Source organism: Nestor notabilis, unplaced genomic scaffold (genome assembly GCF_000696875.1).
Source record: "Nestor notabilis isolate BGI_N333 unplaced genomic scaffold, ASM69687v1 scaffold3506, whole genome shotgun sequence".
Taxonomy (NCBI): Eukaryota; Metazoa; Chordata; class Aves; order Psittaciformes; family Psittacidae; genus Nestor; species Nestor notabilis.
The window spans coordinates 18,230-39,477 of NW_009932186.1; the positions used below are offsets into that span (position 1 = coordinate 18,230).

Genomic DNA, 21,248 nt, shown 5'->3' on the forward strand with positions numbered 1-21,248 from the left:
GCTCAGTTCTCAGCAGCTGCAGCATCACAGACCCTCTCTGTAACAGCATCCTGCAAGTTATCCAGCAGAATACTTGCCATCCTCGTTTAAGTCCTGGCCAACACCTGTCTGACCACACTGTTAATTCATGCAGCAGCATTAGCTTTCTCATTCCATGCTAGCAGGGATAGGATCTTACTTGTTCTCGAAGGTGTTGCCCTGATGAGAGACACTCAGCATTGGGATAGAGGGAGCTGCTTTGGAAATGTTGGATGAACAGTAGGCCCACAGCCAAATACCATGGAATAAGCAAGGTGATGCCCATTTTTTGGAGTGAAGTTCAGTTCCTATCTGGGTATCTCTTAAGTGGCAACAACTGGTGAGAGCTTATTGTTAGATCTCATAAAATACTTCGGAAGAACAAAATTCTCTTGCACCGAATGCTGACCATCCTTCTACCAAATCTCAGGAAAGTTCATTCACAAATCTTATAGGATTAGTGAATATAGGATTTTGTTCATGCACTGGACAAGAACACTTTTCCATTTTTATATTACCATTGAACTCAGCAGAACAACTCTCAGTTATGCTCGTAGCTGTTTGGTTCTGTGTCATTCTGCAGCCCTGTCGTTCAAGCAGGAAAACAAACAAATAGATTATGTAGACCTAACCGTCTTTTTCCCACACTGCTAAACTCTTCCCCCACCTCCTTTACAGGATGACATGACTGGTCATGTGGCTTATCATAGGACAAGAAACACAGATTTTTTTTGAAGCTTCTTTTTAAAATATCAGCTGTCAACAGCTGCCTTTGAATAATGTCTCTGTAGCAGTATCACAAGTATTAAAAGAAGCTGTGTTACAAAGCTTGGCCTTTCTGTGTTTCTTATATGAACTAACTGGTAACTTCTGAGCATGTGCCTGTGGAGCAGGTCAGTGAAGGATAGCTGTTCATATACCCATCACTCTGCTGGGCATGGGAAAGGAGCGGGGATTGGGCTAGGAACAATCGTTTTGTGTGACTTTTATGCTTTCCTTATTCAGTCCCTGCCCTGTGCCTACCCATGCAATTTACAGTCCCACAGGTCTGTGCTGAGCTGCTTGCCATAGAAAGCCTGGCTGCCAATATGGAATCACTGAAGCGGGGTGTGTGCTGGTTAGTCCTCTTGCAACCGCAGCACTCTCTCCAAAATCCCTCTCCAGAGACCAGCAAGCCCAGTTCTGTTACACTGGGTACAGCTGTCCTCTAGAAGGGCAGCTGTTCTGCCAGCATGTTCTGAAAGATCTGTGTGTCCATCTTCAGCATTAACAGCATGTGAAATCCGTAGTCTCAGAGAGTAAAAGGTCTTACAGTTTACTCCTTCCAAAACTTCGTTCAGAAAAGTGCTATTCTGATCTCTTTTTAGCTTGCCTCTTGAAGCAGCAATAAGCAATTATAGAAGCTGTTTTGTATCCTGGTCTCCATTGCTTTGCAGGCATTGTTTTACTCTTAAACATACTCTCAGAAGATCCAAGATCAGCATTTGTGGGCTTGGGTTGGACCTCTCTACTTGTGAATTCCAATAAACTGTTTTCCTTTATAGTGCAAGTGACCAGAAATTTTGCTTTTTTAGTGCTGCTTTGATTTGTCTGAGTGATTTATAGTAGTTTGGGAACATACTGATTTTTAGCTTTGTGTGTTTGTTAGCGGATGTGATCTGTCTGACACAAACCTGTACTTCCTGTATGTGATTCTACACCCTATCAATACATAAGCTGTGAGAAGGGTCACTGTTATATTTATCTGTGGCTTGTATGTCTGAAGATACCAGTTTGAATGTATACCTTGTTGTACACTCAGAATAGTCAAGGAAAAAGAAAATCACTCAGTGAATAGATAGAAAAAAGGAAACAGATTCTTCAAAGGCCTTGACATTTTTTCCTACGAGACTTTAAATACTGTGGTCTTGTTATCCAGCTGCTACAGTGACAGGGTGTGATAGAAATGTTTAAAGCAGTCAGTGAAGTAATTCTGCATGCTCTGTCTTTAAAGCCAAAAGCGTAGTGGTCTGTGTTCACACTGAAACATGAATCAGATCCATGTCTGCAGCATGACACTCTGGACAGTGCAGCTAGGAGAAAACACTGCTAAATCCCACTGTGAGTGATCTAACAGTGTTAGCATCTCTTGGAAAAAACGAGTGTTTCTTAGTATTCCACCAGTTTCCTTCTAATTTCTAACACACCCTCACTGCTGCCGAGTCACAGGAGCCTTTTCTGGTATGCTGGATCTAACAGGAGACACAGTAGGCAGGAGGAATCAATGTATTTTCTGTGCTACTCTGCAGGCTGCTGTGCCACCACACCCTTCACAGTTGCTTATGGAATGTTTTCCATCCATCTGAGACGTTGTGTCAACCACTTTTCAGAGAGTGGATAAGCAGATACAGCTTGCGCTGTGAGAGCTCAAAACTCCCTTTCAGGTTTCATAAACTTGATTTAGGATATTTTGATAGTATGAATCTAGACTCATGAAAAACATTTACATTTCCTTGCTCCACTGTTTTTACTCAGTATGCCTTTTAACAAAATCCACAAAGACTCACTGTGGATTCTGGAGCAGCTTGTGGTTTATTAACCACTGGCCATGTCCTGGATGTTTATGTGGAAAGCCTCAGTTCAGCTGAAAGCTAAGCTAAACGTAGCGGCTGCCATCCCCTGCGAGAAGGTGCATGTATCCCTCTGAGAGCTAGTGGGGCTAAGGGATGCATGTTTTTATTTTTCCTCTCATTTCTCCAAAGAGCAGACCTTTGTTCAAAACAAGCTTGTACCAGCATGATTATGCAGGTTTAGATAAGCCTTGCAAATGACTCTGTGGCTGCTTATTTACTTTGTCTAAGAAGCACATCTGAATTTGGTGTCTGCCTGTTTGGGAGGGTTCATTTGCATGCAGACTAGTACCAAAATAACTCATCAGTCTGATTTCCTCAACAGTCAGTATGTGAACCCTTCTGGAACATGTATAAACTTAGAGCATGCAAGCACATTTGCTCATCTGTCCCAGCCTGGAAGCCAGGCTGCATTGACAGATCCAGCTTTCATTCCAGCCCACTGTTCATTCCACTTCCACTGTTCTTGCGTGGTGCTGGCAGCATCCTGGGTACAGCTGGACTTAGAGGAACAGTCCCACTGCTCCCTGCTCCAAGCATTTAGCCATTTACACCATCTCTTTCTTTCCCTGTGCATCGTGGGCAGAAACGGGTCCAGGAGAGAAAACTGCTGTCTAGAAGGGCTGCACTGTAAGCTTGACTGCTGGTGACTGCAGGCAGGTATGTATATAAGGTCAATCCAAATTGCATGAGAACAACTCACAGCAGGGCAGCCTCAGAATCTCAGTGTAGATGTTTCTTTTGCATTCAGTTTTTCTCCCTCAAAAAATAATAATAATTTTAAAAAAAAAAAGCAATTTTCAATTTTTGATTTAGCCTAAACTGAGCTAAGATTTCTTATGCAGCCATCTGCATTGGTTAAAGTAGCCCAGTTAGATAAAACTGCTGAAGTTAAACCAGCACAACCCCCAGGCAGACTAGTTTTCAACTCACCTGCTGATAGGAGCTTCTTATCTCAAAGAGTCTGATTGAGTCTTCTAAAGCAACACAAAAATGGGCATAGCTGTACTCTCCCTGGAGCTTCTCATCTCACTACTATAGCCCTCAGGCTGTCACCCATCTGAAATGAGTGGGAATAGTACACTATTATAGAATCATAGAGTAGTTAGGGTTGGAAAGGACCTTAAGATTATAAACAAGTAGCGTGAACTCATCAGCATACTCACTGTTGGTTAGACTGTAAGTGCTTTAACAGGGTAGAATCAGGCCACAAGAACAGTGAATGCATCTTTTGGGGGTCATCCCTTGTGTCTTTCTTTTATGAAGTATTTTGGGAAGGTTCACAAGGCTAGGAAAAATGGCTCGAAAATTCCAGATACGCACATGTTAAAACAGCAGATTAGTGCTCCATCCCACACATGTTGCCAAAATTAGATTTCCCCGAGGGAAAAGAGAGTTAAAAAAAATAACCAAACAAGCAAAAGAAAACACTGTTCTTTCCTTCTGCACTACCGGAATATTACATTAAAACTATCTTTTTTGTTTTTACAGTCTAGCTGAAGATGTTAGCGAGACAAGTCTTGTAAGAAGACGTGTTTGTCAGGGCAAAATGCAAGCATGTCACTCCCTGTGAAGACCTTTGAGTTCAGACATTGAATGTTCAATAGGTTTCTTAGATGAGGGTTGAGTCGCTATGAAGAGCTCTACACCTATATTGTATCTTTTTCTGGATAGTACAGTGTTCAGAAATGACTTGTTTGGAAACTGCGGACGTGTCTAGTTAAAGAGGAAGCAATAACTGTCTCTCTAACAGAGAATCAAATGCCTGGTGCAGAACGGTCTGGTGCAGAGCAGGGACCAGGCCACTGTGTGGCAAACTCTTGTGTGAGCTAAACTCCTTAAAGGAAGGCTCAGAACAATTTTTCGCTCTACTGTTTTACCATGGCATATAGTTAGCAGTCTCACATCAGGATGTATGGGGAAATAAAAAACTCAAGAATGATAGTTCACTTCCTCCTTGGTCAGCTTTGAGCAAGGTTACCATCTCTTTCTGGTTTCTATTGTGCAGGTGTCCAGGCCACAAGTTTGACTGTCGAGCAAGCTTCATTAGAGGGACAAAAAATTTGAACAACTGTAAGACAAAATTTTGCATATCTTAATCTAAGCAATGGGGCAGAGGGGGAAATGACAGACAAAAAATCCATTTCTGAAGAGTGCTGAATAGTTGACTTTTACCATTGTCGTTGGCTGTTCGGTTTTGTGTTTTAGTATAGGTTAAAGGGACTAAGTTGATGAATCTAAGTTTGAATGTCTTGGTCATGAAGGACCTCCCATCCCTAGGGTAATATTTCCAGCACTAGTGGAACAGTGGTAGATCCATGTAAGAAAATGTATTATGCCAGTGCTTGTGCTGCATCTGCCCTCTAGAGAGGTGGGACATTTCATTCTCTATATTGATAGTTGAGCTTCTCTCACTTCTGCTGTTTCTATGAAAAAGCATTAGAAAACAAGAGAGCATTGCAGGTCCATATAGAAAATAAAATGCTCTATTGCTTTCTAGTGACAGAAAAGTAAACATTTACATTTAAAACAAGAAGAGAATTTCCTTTTTTTTTTTTTTATTACTTTTCTCATCTCCTAGCCTAATTCAGTTTTACTGAACAAAAGTTTACTTCTGGAATTGTTTATTCCTGAGGCATACATCGGCCTGCCTGTCAGCTGGGAACAGGAAATACCTGTAATATCTGTTTTTAGAAATTAGATTTTGTAATATAACATTGAGAACTCTTGATTTTAGGGCCAGGATTTTTGAGCTGGGAATATGTCATGCTACACTTGTCTCTCATACCACAACCCCAGTTGGCAGTATCAGTAGTTTGGAAAGGATGGAAAGGTCTTCTTTTCCAGAGCAGGAGGGTTCACAATATTAAGCCATGTGTCACCCCAGCTGTGATGGTATGGTCTCACTTTCCTCTGGAAACACTGAGGTAGAGAAGGGGTCTGCTTTTCTGCCAATATGGCAGAGCAGCAAAATGAGGAACTCCTCCTGTATTTTATCTCAGCATCAGGGATGTGAACCCTCATCCCACTTCTGTTTTCGCCACCTGCTACCTTCCAAGTCTTCTACACATTTTAGTACTAATAAGGCCATGAAGGACAACAAAAATTTGCATTAGAATGTTCTTACATGGGAAGTGGTTGACCTTATCTATGTCTCAAAATGGTTGTTTCAGTAAACTCATGAAAATTTCCATTAATGCGGTTATACTCAGGTTCATACGTCTGATGGTCAGACACTACATATGTGTGTGTGCCTGTGAGAAAGCAAGCTGTGAGTGTCCTGTAGGTACGTGACTGGAGAAGAAACTGTTCTCCACACGGAACTATAGTGCTTGTGCTTCCGTTTTGGTTTGAATTAAAAACATCAGTAGTACATGGAGATTTATAGACATTAGTGCTCATACACTAATTCAGCTTTCTTAATGAGACACTAATGGACTGGTTTACATCAAAGCAGGGAACACTCAGCCTTTTGGCTTCTAAGAGAAAGAGAATTAGAGGTTTAACATACAGCATGGTTAGAAAGTGCGTATAAGTTTTCATAAGCATTTACTAGCCTCTCCCTAACTTTTCCAAGCCTGTTTTCTTATTATATTTTTGGCCTGACTTGATTAAATGCCAGATTCAAGCCATACCTCAGATGGCTGAGGCTACTTACATACCTGTACAGCAATGTGGCCTGTATGGCTGAGATCACAGGGATCTGACTTAAAGGCTGCTGCAGTGTAACAGGAAGGGATAAACAAAAAAGCAACAAACAAAGAAACAAAAAGCAATGGAGTATCTCCTGGTGCTGCTCTGGAATCTTTGGTTCAGGTAGGTAACTGATAATGGCATGGAAGAAACCTCAATCCCTACACAGCAATACATGTTCATCCCCCTCAGCTCATTTCCCAGCTCTGCTGCCCAGTTTTAGAACTGACAAGGCCATTTTGAATTTCTTTTCATAAGATTTATGCAATCAGCTGGTGTCTGGAAAAAATCAGCCTTGAATTCCTTGAGTTTTTGAAAAGGTGTTTTTCACTTTGCTGCTGGAGCCTTTAGCATGTTGATTCAAATTGAACTTATTCAGTTACTCAGTAAATTAGGTAGTAGATGAGAATAGATAGACTGGAAAGTGAAGCTCTTAGCCGAAGTGTTCAGCAGCCATCCCAAAATCCTCCATGGCAACCACAACCATGCCACCCATATACTGAGTTAATCTTCAGATCTGCCCTTCCACCATCTCCACAGGGCTATGAGGGAAATACAGAAACATCTGAGGTTAAGCATAGAAAGTGCACTCTGAGTGCTGTGTTTGCCTCAAGAGCATTATTAGGGCAGGCATGTGATGGTGCATGTTGATACAAGATACAATTCCAAGTGAAGACGGCATGCCAGTGTCCAGCTTGGGGAGGTTTTATTTGGTCATACAGCCTTCTCACACTGGAGATGCTTGTGGAAAGGCTGACAGGTCTGTGGTATTGCTTATACAAATGCTTCCCTGTAATATTTGGGATAAAAAGCGTCTTTTCATTAGGACTGCTTCTTTCCCTCTGTGCTCTCCTGCAGCTGGCAGGGGCTGGAGTTCCTTGGGCAGTTGCTGTATGTAGCAGGTTTCCCTCACATCGTAGAAACGTTTCTTAAGCATAATGCCTTGCAAGCGAAAGCTACTTTTATCCAGATTCTCTGTCTTCGGGTTGAGATGTGCTTACCAAGCTTTCGTGTGTTTAACTGCATCCTGACATTACCACTGCTACTGTTAGGTTTTACCATTCATAAGAAAACCCCTTCATTACCAGCCACTCTCTCTTCTGTCAGGACTCTTTATGTTCTGGTTTTTATTTGTGGAATGATGCAAGAGTGTTGCTTGGCATTTCTCTCTTCTGGTTGAAATGTCTTAGTCCTTCCCATTCCCATTTCTTCTGGCAGAACTTCATCCCACAGGAAGGCAGACTGGCCAGCAGCCCAGGCTAGAGCAGGAATAGGCCAAGGTATATTCAGAAGCTGACCTGAGCTATTGTGCTACTGAATTAAAATGACTGTGCAATGTATTTGCCACTAATCAAGTGAAGTTTTCTTCCAGCAGTTATGAAATGCAGCAGAAATATTGCTAGAAATCTCTCCAGAAAAGGGAAAGTACTGGAAAGTGGAGAGGGTTCCATCCCACTGAGTGTATGTGAACACGAAGTGAAGAGCCTGGGGAGGAGCAGTGCAGGTTGTACACGGAGTTTTAAAAGCTCTTGAGAGACTTGGGTCTGTGGTGTAGTTGAAGCCCTGAGCTGATGCTGAGGTTGGTTATTACAGACTATGAACCCATTCATTTGTTTCAGTGGCTGACTTTTGAAACAGGCAGATACTACTTTCTTAATTGTCAAGGTCTGGGTCCATATTTCAACCTTGACATATTCTGTTCCCTTGGCATTTTTCAATGCTGCTATAGTCCATGAATAAATTCATTCACACCACTGTAATTTTCAGTGTTTTGCTAAGGATGGCCATTATTCCTAGGGGGTACAACAGAACTTTCATGTGCATATTTTCAGCGTTGTTGACTTTTTTTTTTTTTCGTGCTTTTGTCTTGTTATTGACTAACAGCAGTTTCTTCAGCTGGTTGTCACAGAATTATTGAGGTCTTCCTAGGCCCTGCAAGCAACACATTTTTCCTGCAGGCTGGATATTGTGTTCTTCCCTCATATGATTTTCAACGAAGGGGAAGACTTTTACATAGGTCAGACAGAGGAGGATCAGCCCCCTAACATGTATTTGGCTTGCTCAGCTGTTCCAGTGTTTCTGAATGCTGAATATCTCTGTTCCATTTAAACAAACAGTAGTGGGAAAAAAATCCAATTACAGTAGTAGTTGTCAGTGTAGAAAACAAAGCTATTAAATTCTGATGCACAGATGAATCTCTTTAGTTCCTAAATAGCATAGATCAAACTGTTCCTTCCTTTTTTGTGAATTAGTGGCACAGATAAATTCTGGCAAAGAGACTAATGCAGTTTAGACATTAAAACGTTTCACTCTTTTAGTATATAAACAGTCTGCATGCTTTGGATACATAAAATCAGTATGTAATTCCAATTGCACATTAATAAAAGGTCAGATTAATTTTATATGGTAAATGCAGAGTACTGCTACATAAAGCAATGATAGGATGGACTGATGCATTAGGAGGATGCATTCTTAGTGCACTTAAATGCTTTTAAACTGGAGAGCTATTCTTGTAGCTGAGGCAGATTTTTGCCTATTAAATATTTCCTTGAAGTTGTCCCCATGGTTCCATTTCTCCCTTTTTGTTTCCTCCAGACATACATGCTAAAACAAATCCCAGAACCCTCATCCAGCAATTGTACTGCAGGGAGAAGTCTGGATAAGATCCCCAGCATACCCAGTAAACACAGTGTGAGAAGTGGGTAACTGTCACTGCCACCCAAGGGCATCCTGGGGTACTCATGCTGTCCTGTTAGAAGGAAGGACTGAACTCAAGTTTCTGCAGCATTAAAGTAGGGCACATGAGTAAAGGAAAACATTTTAATAACTAGGCATTATTTATAACACTAGCAGGCCGTTAAATCTCCAGTACAAAATGCATTTAATGAAGGGGAATGTTGTTTGAACACTGTAATTGTCAGACTAACTCATCTGGCTGAGCAGCATGCTTTGCTTCTTGAGCTATGACAGTTTCGTGAAGTTGACAGCAGAGTCAGAAAGGTTGGCATTTCATTATAGACATTCAGAATGATCTTACAGCTGAAGCTCCAAAGTTGTGTTGGAGAGAGTTAAATTCAGACTCCCCTTTCTTTTTGTGACAGATCTCTATAGCTACTTGTCCTGGGTTCAGCTACAGCAGTCATTTTTACAACCGTCTGCCTGTTGGTCTCACACTCTGCAGAATCATTGTAACCCTTTTTTTCCCCTCAGCCCTTTGCCTCAGCTTACATCCTAAAGATAGAAGTTTTTCAGAGGGTGATAAAAAAATCTTTCAATTATGCTTTTTTCTTCTGTGTGCATTTGTGCTTCCCCCAGAAACACAGCCCAGTTGTTGCAGTCCTAAGTTATTGTTTTAAATGAAACTCTTCATCACGTTTAATAGGTGGAGCATTGTTAAAGCCTAGTTACAAACCCTTTTACATCTGCAATTTAACTTTAATTTGATATTCAGCTTTGAAGGAATCAATATTTAGCAGGGTTTTGCAATCTGACTGGATCTGCTCACATAAGGAAAACAAGCGTTTCCATTGCTGCATTTAGAGTAACAATGAATTTCCCTAAGTTTTAAGAAATTGGAATAAATAGTATTTATGTATAGGATGTTAAACATTTTCCTAGCAAGAAGACTCCTGAAGAAATGAAGTATGTTCTGCAGAATCCCTGAGTACACAAAATGCCTAATTTAAGTATCACCGTGTGCCCTTTTGGCAAGTTTCAATCTTTCAGAAATACCTATGAGCTCCTAAAAAGTCAACAGTTTTTTCAGAGGAAGGCACTGAAATAAGACTATTTTGGCAAAATCAAAATGTGAAGTCAGGTATTTGAGGAAAGTCAGTTTCTTATTGAATTGAATCCCATCCTTTTTTTCCTCATTCTTTTTTTCCTTTTTTTTTTATTTTGATATGACATAATAGAAGAAGAGTGAAAGCAAAAAGTGGTCTTCTGCGATGTATTTTGTGCATCATTTCATGCATGCAGGAAGGCCTGTTTTTAAAATTATATTGGTAAGAAAGAATTCTTACCACTAGAGTGAAGATTAATATTTAGTTACTGAAGGCTTCTGAATGCTGGCTATGAACAACCTCCATGTGGGGACATACCTGAATGTTTCTATGCATGTATTTCTTTATATTGGTATTTCTGAAATTCTCAAACCATATGGGAAGAAATGGCTCAAACCTCTGTTTCACATCTTTCAAGACCTTGTTACGACTTACCCACAGAAAATTGTGTGCTGTGATGATCAGAGCAGCAGGTTCCTGGTGTCTTGCTAGGCCATGCAGCACTGGACAAGGCATGCCACCAGTTTTACTTTCTCATTCCCTGTGTGTGCGCCTGTTCTCTAAGTGGGAAGTAAGACACTGAAAATCAGGCACATCAGATAACTGCTGTACAAAGGTTTTTTTCATCTTTTTTTCTGTGTTTTCACAGTGATGCAAAAATTCACTGTGAGAGAATTGAAGATAGTGGTGGAGAATTTCTTATTTTCATGGACTTTTATCCAGAAAACAGCAAAAATCATGATGTGTGCCCTGTAACACTTTTGACTTTAACTTCTGTCTAGCTGCAGCTTCTCTTATCTGTTAATACATGAGAACATCATCACAGTTTATGTTTCATTTGCTGCTGAAGAGTGGGTATCAGCATAAAAAGGAACAAAACTTTAATCACTGTGAAATGTTATGTTACCTTTGTGCTTCTTTGTAACCACTGAAAGCAGTTGCACACAGGGTGTTTAACTTATTTGTTCATTCATTTACCAAAAGGTATTTTCACAGCAAAGGTCATCAGCTGTAATATACGGTGTGTATTTACGCTTCCATTTCACAGGGAAGAGATGGAGCTGTTTGATTTATTAATAAAACAAAGAGCTTTTGCCATAAGTCAGAATTCAGCAGATAGCTTTGTTTCGTTACGTAAACTACTATTTTAATTGGATTTTCTCTCCTCCCAGTTATTATCTGGTTAGCGATCTTAATCACATATTTCAAGTTAATTGTAACAGAACACAAATACACAGGCAGTTAGATTTAATGATAAAGGACTTTTAGTTCCAAAACTGAGTCATGAATGAAAAGAATCCAACAAAGGAGGGAGAAAGACTGTGTTGCACGATAGCTATGGGAAAGTCAGGTAAGCTTAGTCCTCTCTGATCTTGACAAGATCTTTCTTTTCTGTGAAGACTTTAGTTCTAGATTCTAAGTAGTTTTTTCTTCTTATTTGTAAAGTTGCTGGCTTTACTGGCAGGCTTTGTTAGCAGAAAGGGAATTCAGTCTGCAAACTTCCAATTGCTCTAGAAGTTAATATGTCTGTGCTCTAGAAGTTAATATGTCTATACAGCACTGAAACCATGCTCTCTCTGCTGAGTTCAGCAGCCGCAGAAAACCTGCATTTGATTACATTGGGTTTTATTATTAGGTGTCTCCAGGATTCCCTCAAGGGTATTCATCAAAGATGTTCAGATTTCTTCCTTTTCTTTTTTAAGACCACTGAATAAAAATTTGTGCTAAATAAACTCTATTATATATAGTTTTCCCTCCAATTTACAAATGCAATTTAAGCTACAGTGGTGACTCTTCTGTAACACAAGCCTTAGGCAGACAGTATATTATTGAAACACCTTGAACAATGTTGTAGGTTATTTTTCCTGTACTCTTTTTTTTCTTTTTTTCCTGCCAAGGAACATACCAGGGCAAGGAAGGAAAACATGATGTTCTGTGGCAGCAGATCAGGTGTTACATAGACAGCACAGGCTTTCCCAGCACAACAAGATTTGGAGTGACTTGGGAGAACTTCACCTTCTCTAACAAGCTCCAAGCCAGCTGCCAGGTAGCACTGGCTGCTAGTGTAAGGTCTCTGTAACGTGAGCTTCCAACTGCTGGAGGCAAGCATGCAGGCAGAGTGTGTACAGTTTAGGAGTTGTAGTAACAGATTTCACGTGTCAAGGCCTGAAAACTTCATGATGTCTGCTCTAGCCAGTGATTCTTTCCTTGTCACTGCTGGTGTCTGTGCCTGTCTGAAGTGAGCAGCTGAGGAATGAGGGTCAAACAGAGTAAATGTGTGGCTTTACAGTATCTGCCCCATTCTAAAGCATAATGATATCTTAGCCTCCCCTGTATAACTAGGTACTTCCAAGCATTCTCAGCATCAAACTTCAGACACGTAAAGAATTTTTAGGTTGACCATGAGAAATACCTAATGACCTTAATTACCAACAGTATTTGGTGCTGTGAAGACCATGCGGATTTCTTGCTAAGTATGAGGTATTTGACTGCCAACTTTGACATAATTTAGGATCCTGATTCTCAGCATAGCAATCTTCTTTGTCAGAGATGTCCTTTATTTTTACTCTTCCCCTTTCCTGCCTTGTTTACAAGCTGAATTCTGCATGTAAATGTGATTCTTTCCTCCAGTGGGCTGTAGCTGTCTCTAAGTGACAGCCTATCTTCACAGTTCTCTTTATCATCTCTTGTTTCTTGAAAATGCAGGAAAGATTTCCAAAAGTGTCAGGCATGGGTTGTTTGAATTGTCTGCTATATACTGTAAGTCTATCTGTCTTCCAGGTGTGACTGGCAGAAAAATGACAGAGGGCATTGATGGTGATGCTGACATATCCTCTAGTTTCTTTTTATTTAGAAACTAGTTGCTTTCCAATCTGAATAGAGTCAATATCAAAAAAAGGCACCTGTTTCAGAGGAGCTGGCAATAAGATTGTGTCTGTCCTTTGGTTACTGATTCTACATTAGCTGTTCTCATAATGTGTTCTAAACAGTAGTGGATGGGGTCTGCAGCTGCTCAGCAAAACCATTATAAAACATAACATTTTCAGTGTTACCATTGTGGAAAGCTTATAATATGGTAATTCATAATTGGTTCTTTCAAGTGGTGTGCAAAGCAACTTTCTAAAGGTGGTCCTCGCTGATGGAGACAAACAGCCTTCTCAGCAGCACCAGGACTGACTATCTCTGATTTCATTGTGTAGTTTGTTTGGTCTGGTAAAGAAGGGAGAACCTTGATTTTTATTTGACAAAATCAAGTAATTATGCTGTGTGAGGATGTTTTTCCTAAGACACAACAACGTGCTAACTACAGGTAAACTTAAATAGTCAGCAGAAATACCAAATTCAGGCTAATGAGCTAGAGAATCAAGAAGGTTTTTATGTGTTAATTAGGAAAAAGTTATTCTGCTATATGTGTGTAATTTGCTGTTGTAGATTAATTCATCTTTGTTAGCATAAAGCAATTAAGAAGTCTTCTAGTATTTCAAAAGCTCACATTAGCTTTTTCATAATTGGCAGTATATTGACTTGCATTGTCTTAGATTTCCAGTAGCTCCACTGAACATGGAGTATGTCGATACTATTGAATAGTTTGAGCCTTTCAAGATAAATTTCGTTTTTCCACTCCAGACCAAAACTATGTGACTTCTGGCCTTGGCATCTTGTATCTAACACTTTTAGAAACTCACATTCTTCCACATGCAGAACAAAAAAGTCATACTTGTAAGGGAGATTTTGGAAGACATCTAAGGAATTTTGGCAATGAGGTCCCTTTGATTTTCAGTGCCAGTAATCAGTGTCATTCATTTGATTGCTTTGGGGAAAAAAAAAAAAAGGACTTTAATATATTATGAAAGCTAGAAAATAAAGTGATTTTGGCTATAATTTGCAAGTCTTTGCCCTAAGTAATTAACACTTTTATTATTCCAGGACTCAGAATTTGACCCCTTGAAGTTCACCAGTGTCATTGAATGTGAGAAGCCAAACAATGACTTAAGTAGGTTTCGAGGTTACATGTGAGTATTTCATATAATATCATTCAGTACACGCTCCTTTTCTCTAATATAGAATAAAATAAATGCTGGTTTGTTGTGGGCTGTGTTGCATCATCATCACATCTAAATAGGGCTGCATATTTAAGGCTTTTTTAGAGGATCCTCACTTGAGAATGGATGGGAGCCTCACGTTTTCATTCCTTAGGATGCATGTAGTTGTCAGCTTTGATCAGTTTACACTCCAGAAATTAATGCATGAAGCAGTGTAGTTACAAACATGCTTCTCCCTTTCCTTCCTTCTATGGATCAAAAAAAGCCCATCTGGAAATGGGAGGAAATAGAAAACCAGTCTAAGAGAGCCAGCAAACAAACACAATCTTTTGCACACTACTTTTAGGAAGATGGGTCTGTTTGATGTTTCTTTTAATGTCTGTCATTGAGGAAAATCAAAGGTAAAATTAGTATTTCTCCAGCTATGGCAGAATTCCTTTCCTCTCGTGCAGACAAAAAACAGTTGGCTCTCAAAATGGGTGTGCTAGTAGAATCATCTATGGCTTAATTCTAAACAAACAGAACTGCATTAACAGGGTGCTCACCTCTGGCCAATCAGTCCTGCTCAGAAGCAAATGTTTTAGTATGTGCAAAGCACTTTGCTTCTAACATAGCCAGGACTGCAGTGTGTATGAATGCTGATAGTGGTGACTTAGGAGATGCACTCTTGCATGACTTAGTTTTCTAAAGTCTGTAACTGTGGAGAGTGAAAGCCTAGGGTATTTAATTTTTGTCTCAATTTTAATGAAGAGAGTTAAACAGACACTAATTCTGTTTAGAATACAATGATTTATCACCTGTTTTGATTAGGAATGATAAGCGGTATTGAATTGCGTAAATGGTACAAGGTAGATTGCTGGACCTTGAGGAGTTTTTTATAGTGATGTTGTTTACCACCTCAGTTACTACTCTCAGATGTCACAGATTGTGTAGGATGTACTGTCAACTGGTTAAATCAGGACAGGTTTTTTGAAACTGCATCAAGTTGTAGTGTGGGAAAATGTGTTCCTTTATTTAGCAGCACAAAGCCCTACAGTTCATGTAAAGATAAAAGTTTAGTATTAGACATTACTGCATGAGGGTGTGTAACTGTCTACATTAATAGAGAGCCTACCCTACTGCAGAAATTACGTTTCCAGATATGGAAATGAAATTTTTGGCAGCTTTTCTAGCAAACTTCATGTGTGTGAATCTTAGTTTCCAAAATACTGAGCAGAGGTTGAATACTGTAGAAGATATGCATAAATTTTTCTTTTATTATATATTTACTTATGTACTGGAGGGAAGGGATGCCATCTGGAATGACCTTGACATGCTCGAGAGGTGGGACAGTACTAACCTCATGAAGTTCAACATGGCCAAGTGCAAGGTCCTGCTCCTGGGTCAGGGCAATCCCAAGCACAGCAACAGGCTGGGTGGAGAATGGATTGAGAGCAGCCCTGAGGACTTGGGGGTGTTGGTTGACAAGAAGCTCAACATGAGCAGGCAGTGTGCGCTCGCAGCCCAGAAAGCCAACTGTGTTCTGGGATACATCAGAAGCAGTGTGACCAGCAGGTTGAGGGAGGGGGCTTCTGCCCCTCTACTCTGCTGCTTTCAAGAGACCCCACCTGCAGTACTGTGTTCAGCTCTGGGGCCCGCAATACAAGAGGGACATGGACCTGTTGGAGTGGGTCCAGAAGAGGGCCACAAAAATGGTCAGAGGGATGGAGCACCTATTCTATGATTACAGGCTGGGAGAGCTGGGCTTTTTCAGCCTGGAAAAGACAAGGCTCAGGCTTGCCTTGTAGCAGTCTTCCAATGCCTAAAGGGCGCCTACAAGAAATCCGGAGAGGAGGTTTTTACAAAGGCATGTAGTCACAGGACGAGGGGGAATGGCTTTAAACTGAAAGAGGTGAGATTTAGATTTGATATTAGGGAAAAATTCTTCCCTGTGAGGGTGGTGAGATGCTGGCACAGGTTCCCCAGAGAAGCTGTGGTTGCCCCATCCCTGGCAGTGTTCAAGACCAGGTTGAATGGGGCTTTGAGCAATCTGGTCTAGTGAAAGGTTGGAACTAGATGCTCTTTAAGGTTTCTTCCAACTCAAACCATTCTGTGATACTGTGATTCTGGCAGTCCATGTAGAAAACTACTGTAGCTTCTAAGTTGCAGAACCATTTGAATTATGTAGCAGAAAACATGGTAGCATCTTTTTGAAAACTGTTGTTCAATATTGATTCTATTTAATCTGTGTTATATTTTAATGTTTCACATGTGATAAGAATATGTTTTGACACAGCAAAAAGCCAAGACATCGGTTTTGAATCTGGCAGAAAGCATCAGGTGATTTCCAGGCCTCATTAGTTATGCTGCAAGAGATCTACATCTAAAGTATCACAGGGCGTTTGAAGTAGAATGCTGACCAGCTCCTCAATAAAAAAACTCTTAGTTTCCTAATTTATCATGGGAGAAGGCTTTTTCTTCCCCTCTTTTTAGATTTCTTTGATTAGTATCATGGGTCTGTTTCAAATCATACATCAGTAAAATGAATAGTAACACATCTGAATTGAAACATGTCATTACTGCATCAAACTCAAATCTTAACTCTTGTCCAAAAATCTTACCAGTACTCACTGCTTGAAAGAAAGGTTCAGATAGCTCCCAGCTGATAACAGCTCAACTGAAATGTTCCTGAGATACTTTAATAGGGATGCTATGAAATAATAAACTTTCAAGAAATTCGTATGTAAAAGGTGTGCTGAGACACTACTTTTGAAGTTTGCTTGAAGTTCTGACCACTTTTTAGGTTTCCAGGTTTGATTAAAACTATTTTTGTTTTCATTTGCTATTTTTATGATTTTTTTTGTTATCATGTCTCCTTTTACCCTGGTCTGCCTGTGCTACTTTGGTTACCTATAATGATCCCACTTCAGACTAACTCTGGAGAACAGAATTTTTACATGTTTACCACACACACCCATACAAAAATTTCTATTCCCTGAAAATTTGTCAGCACAGCCATTAGAACCAAAGGAGCTCTTTATATTTCAAAATGCACTGAGATGAGCCTGGCCCTAACCTGTATCTGCAAGAGTGTAGCATGCACATTACTACATATGCATGACTTCTTCAGTTATATTGGCACAATCTGCATTGAACACACTCTGGGTGTGCAGATGGACAGGCAGACTACTAGTTCTATTCAGCTGCTTGCTTTAATGCCATTTTGCAATTTCTGCAACCTCAGATATCCTCATTTTTATTTCCCCTTCAAGAAGTCTCCTGTGTAAAAAGAATAGAATAAAACGTATCCTGCCCCCTGCCTGTATGGGTCGAGCCAGATTACGTACAGTATGCATGGCATACTTTCAAAAATCCCATGCCAGGTTCCAAAAATAAAATCACTTTTAAAAACTTGTTTCTTGCTTTTTGTGTATATATGGGAAAGGGAAAAGGAGGAGGAGGAGTTGGCATTCTGGATTTTCAGCTTTTCTCTGAAAGTAAAAATTATATTATTAGACAAGAACAGAAAACTTTATCTGATCATACCAAAATAAGTATAGCAAGGAACTGTTATAATAATAATACAAATACATGTGTGTATTTATATTTCAAAGCTTGTCATAAGATAGCAAACCCAAATTAGTATAAAATCATGTTACAACTCTTTAAGGGAAAAAAATGTATAAATCTATACAGTGATGTCTCTTTGATGTGTTATAGTGATACCACCTCTGCTGGGAAAAAACCCAAAACAAACACAAAAAACCCACAAACAAACAAAAAACCAAAGCCCCAACCAGCTTCATCAGAATTGAGAGTCAGAAAGATTCTGACTGAAGTGCACTGTGGCTATGTTTAAGATAGTTGAATATTTCCTGTGGGAGTGTTAAGCCTTGGAAAGTAATGCTAGCTCTACCATTTGCTTTGTAAGACACTTGAGAAACCAGAGACTGAAAGAAAATGCTCTCTTTTGAATACAGTTTTGATACATCACTTTGTTCTTTAATGCTGGTAAACACATAACAAGTAAAAATACAGTAGAAGGTAGAAGTGAGCTACCATTGGACTTATTTCTGTATTGCTGTATTAAATTAGGAGGCTTATTTCTACACAAATGCTTTCAGAGAGCTGTAGAGAAGTAGTATCTAACTGCATCTGGTCTGCCCATTTCTCCTAATTCATGGTGCTTGTGTATTTTAGGTGTTTAGATACTGCATATTTGCGGTGTCATCCATGTGAGAGATGTCATCCATGTGAGAACCTACAGAGAAAAAGCAATGCACAGTGCATTTCCTCACAGACTAGCCTTCATGTTCAGGTGTCTGAGTTGCTTCAGCTGGCCACTTCTTAAATCCTGACAGGGAAAGCTTTCCTTCTTTGCCTCCAAGGTTATACTGGCCTAAATCCCGAAAGGGGAAAACCAGACTGTTCAGCCTCTGCAACAAGCTTAAGGTTTTTAGCTCTGCAAGGCTACAATTGGGATCTTGGCCATCTCTGAACCCAGGTATAAAGTTACAGCCTGGGCAGGTTTGTTATAAAAAAGAGCAGTTTTATCTAACTCATAATGACTATCATTATTTTTTCATCCACATCTTTATGTCTGTAATTTTTTCTTTTATCATCAATGTCCAATTGCCTTATATGTATGTTAGTGAATCACTGGGAGTGAGTATAGACAAGAAGGAAACAGTGAGTTTCCCCCAATACCCCTACTAGCTTCTATCTCCCAGATCTTGATTCCATACATGTTTTCTAAAGGTCTGGTAAGCAACAGGTGAGTTGGCTGACTTCATTTGGATATGGAATAGTAAAAACCTGTACCAAACGCAAGTAAGGATGAGTTGTAGTGAGAAGGCTCAGCCTCTGGGTGAGGTCAGTAGACTGGGATCTTAACTTCAAATGCTGTACCATTGCTTTTGAGCAGTTGTATAAGCTAAGGTTATAGGCATGCTTAAATTACTGTACACATACTTGTCCTGGTTTCACCTGGGACAGAGTTATTTTTCTTCCTACTAGCTGGTACAGTGCTGAGTTTTGGCTTTCCTCTGAGAATAATGGTGATAACACACCAGTGTTCCAGATACTGCTCAGTAGCACTTACTCTGATCAAGGACTTTTCAGGCTCTCATGCTCTGCCAGGGAGGAGGGGCACAAGAAGCAGGGAGGAAGCAGAGACAGGACACCTGACCCAAACTAGTCAAAGGGGTATTCCATACCACAGCACATCATACTCAGTATATAAACTGGGGGGAGTCACCTGGAAGGGACCAATCACAGCTCAAGTCAGGCTGGGCATTGGTCAGTAGGTGGTGAGAAATTACTGTAGACATACTTACATTACTATACACATAGTTATAGTGTATAAGCTAAGATTACTAGAAAAAATATATAATTGTATAGAACAAATACACAAGTAATTGTATATAAAGATTGCCATATGCAATATACTTGTCACAGTCCAGTGTTACTGTGAAGTGTAAAGAACTGATGAAGGCTATAAAATCATAATCCAGAGCAATTGCTTCTTAAGTAGGTTTATCTTTAAAAAGTCCCATTTGTTAACAGGAATCATAATTATCAATTAGAGACTTTATTGGAAATTCACAGAGACATCCTCATGATTTATGACAAAGGCTAAAGTAGAATTCAGCCTTAAAAAACAGAGGAATGGCAGAATCTTGGTAGTAGTATAATTTCTACAGTATAGAATCATTAAGAACTTATTTCCCATCGTTTAAACCCAGCCAAATGTGGGTAATTCTCCAGCTGGCAATCAGTGCTTGCACCTGTTGACACACGGCAAAGAGGGCTGTTAGGCAGCTCCTAGTGTTTGGAGCTCCTTTGGAAAACAGTGAGGCAGTGAGTTACAAAGATTTGTTGAAGAGAACAGGAGCAAAACCTCTGCTCTTGTATCTGAGGCTAGCAGGGAGGGATGGGCTGAGCAGGAGAAGTTCTCTCCTGGTGAAAAAAAGCCTTCATTTTTGTATGAGAATAGCAAACTTGATGTTATCTACTTACTTCCTTCTCCATTTATTTCCGGTTTCTAGTCAGATGTTATCACTGCTGCAGCTACTTCAGCTGTCAAACCCACAGCTTTTTCTCCATCCTTGCAGTGAAAAGCTGAGCATACCTGTTGAAACACCAGTGCTTTTAATTGTATTTTTGAGCAGGGAGTGAGTGTAATACATTATCATGAATTATAAAGCACTGTTTATACGTGGCTGTATATATACCATATATATGAATGTGTATATGTATTATTCATGGGTGTATTCTAGTCACTAAGAGCATTGACTAGAGGCTCCGTAGCATAACCAGCATAAAAGCATCATCTGCAAGTGGTCCTACTAGACTGGTACAAAGAATTCACCAATGTGAACCTTTTCTTCTTGTAGATATCATGATTTTTGATATAATTCTTCAGGCCTGAGATCTTAGAAGCATGTGCTAACTGTAGAATTTTGGTACTCATGTAGAAAAAGAAAAGATTCTAACAACCAGAGAAAAACATAAAGATATATTCCAGGTGTGAAGGCTTAAAAAACAGAAAGCAAATAGAAAGAATTCCACCTTATAAAAGATACAATTTTAAGTCAGTTAGCACATTTTGGGAGACACAGGATTTTAAATGTTCGAATCCAGGTAGCCATAGAATTCAACACCATAATGGCACACTGTTTATTTCGGTATAGCACATGTGCTTTTCCAGGATTTCTCTTAAAATCTCAGCTTTACTATTTTTTACTGCAGTCCATTTTTTAGACTTTGGAGGTGTGATGGTTTTGATGCTCTGAAAATGAAGGCAGAACATTTAAACGTTTCAGACTGTGCTTTAGTCTTCTCTGAAGCACTGGGATACTGCAGTTGATTAAATTTTACTCATTTAGAAAAAGTCTGAAATTATTATTTGGTTTGTGTTTTTACCTAATAAAATATTCTAATGCTATTTTTAATTGTTGTTGTTACTGTTTAGCATTTCCCTGGTGACTGTTAATTCTCATAAGGCTATTTTCTGTATTTCTCTGTCAGCTGAATTTGAGTCAGTCCATACACAGCAGACAGTATACTGTAATGGAAAGATCACTGTTCTATTTTTCTGCTGTGTTTTGGAGCTAGTCAGCAGG

General features: G+C 39.7%; 1 protein-coding gene across 1 annotated transcript in view; it reads left to right on the plus strand.

Annotated features, from left to right (window-relative positions):
• ATP10A (ATPase, class V, type 10A) overlaps nt 1–21,248 on the plus strand; it is a 70,314-nt gene that overhangs the window by 2,894 nt on the left and 46,172 nt on the right. The window contains exon 3 of the mRNA XM_010016238.1: nt 14,030–14,115. Coding sequence (XP_010014540.1) covers nt 14,030–14,115 — 86 coding nt within the window. The remainder of the gene's footprint in view (nt 1–14,029; nt 14,116–21,248) is intronic.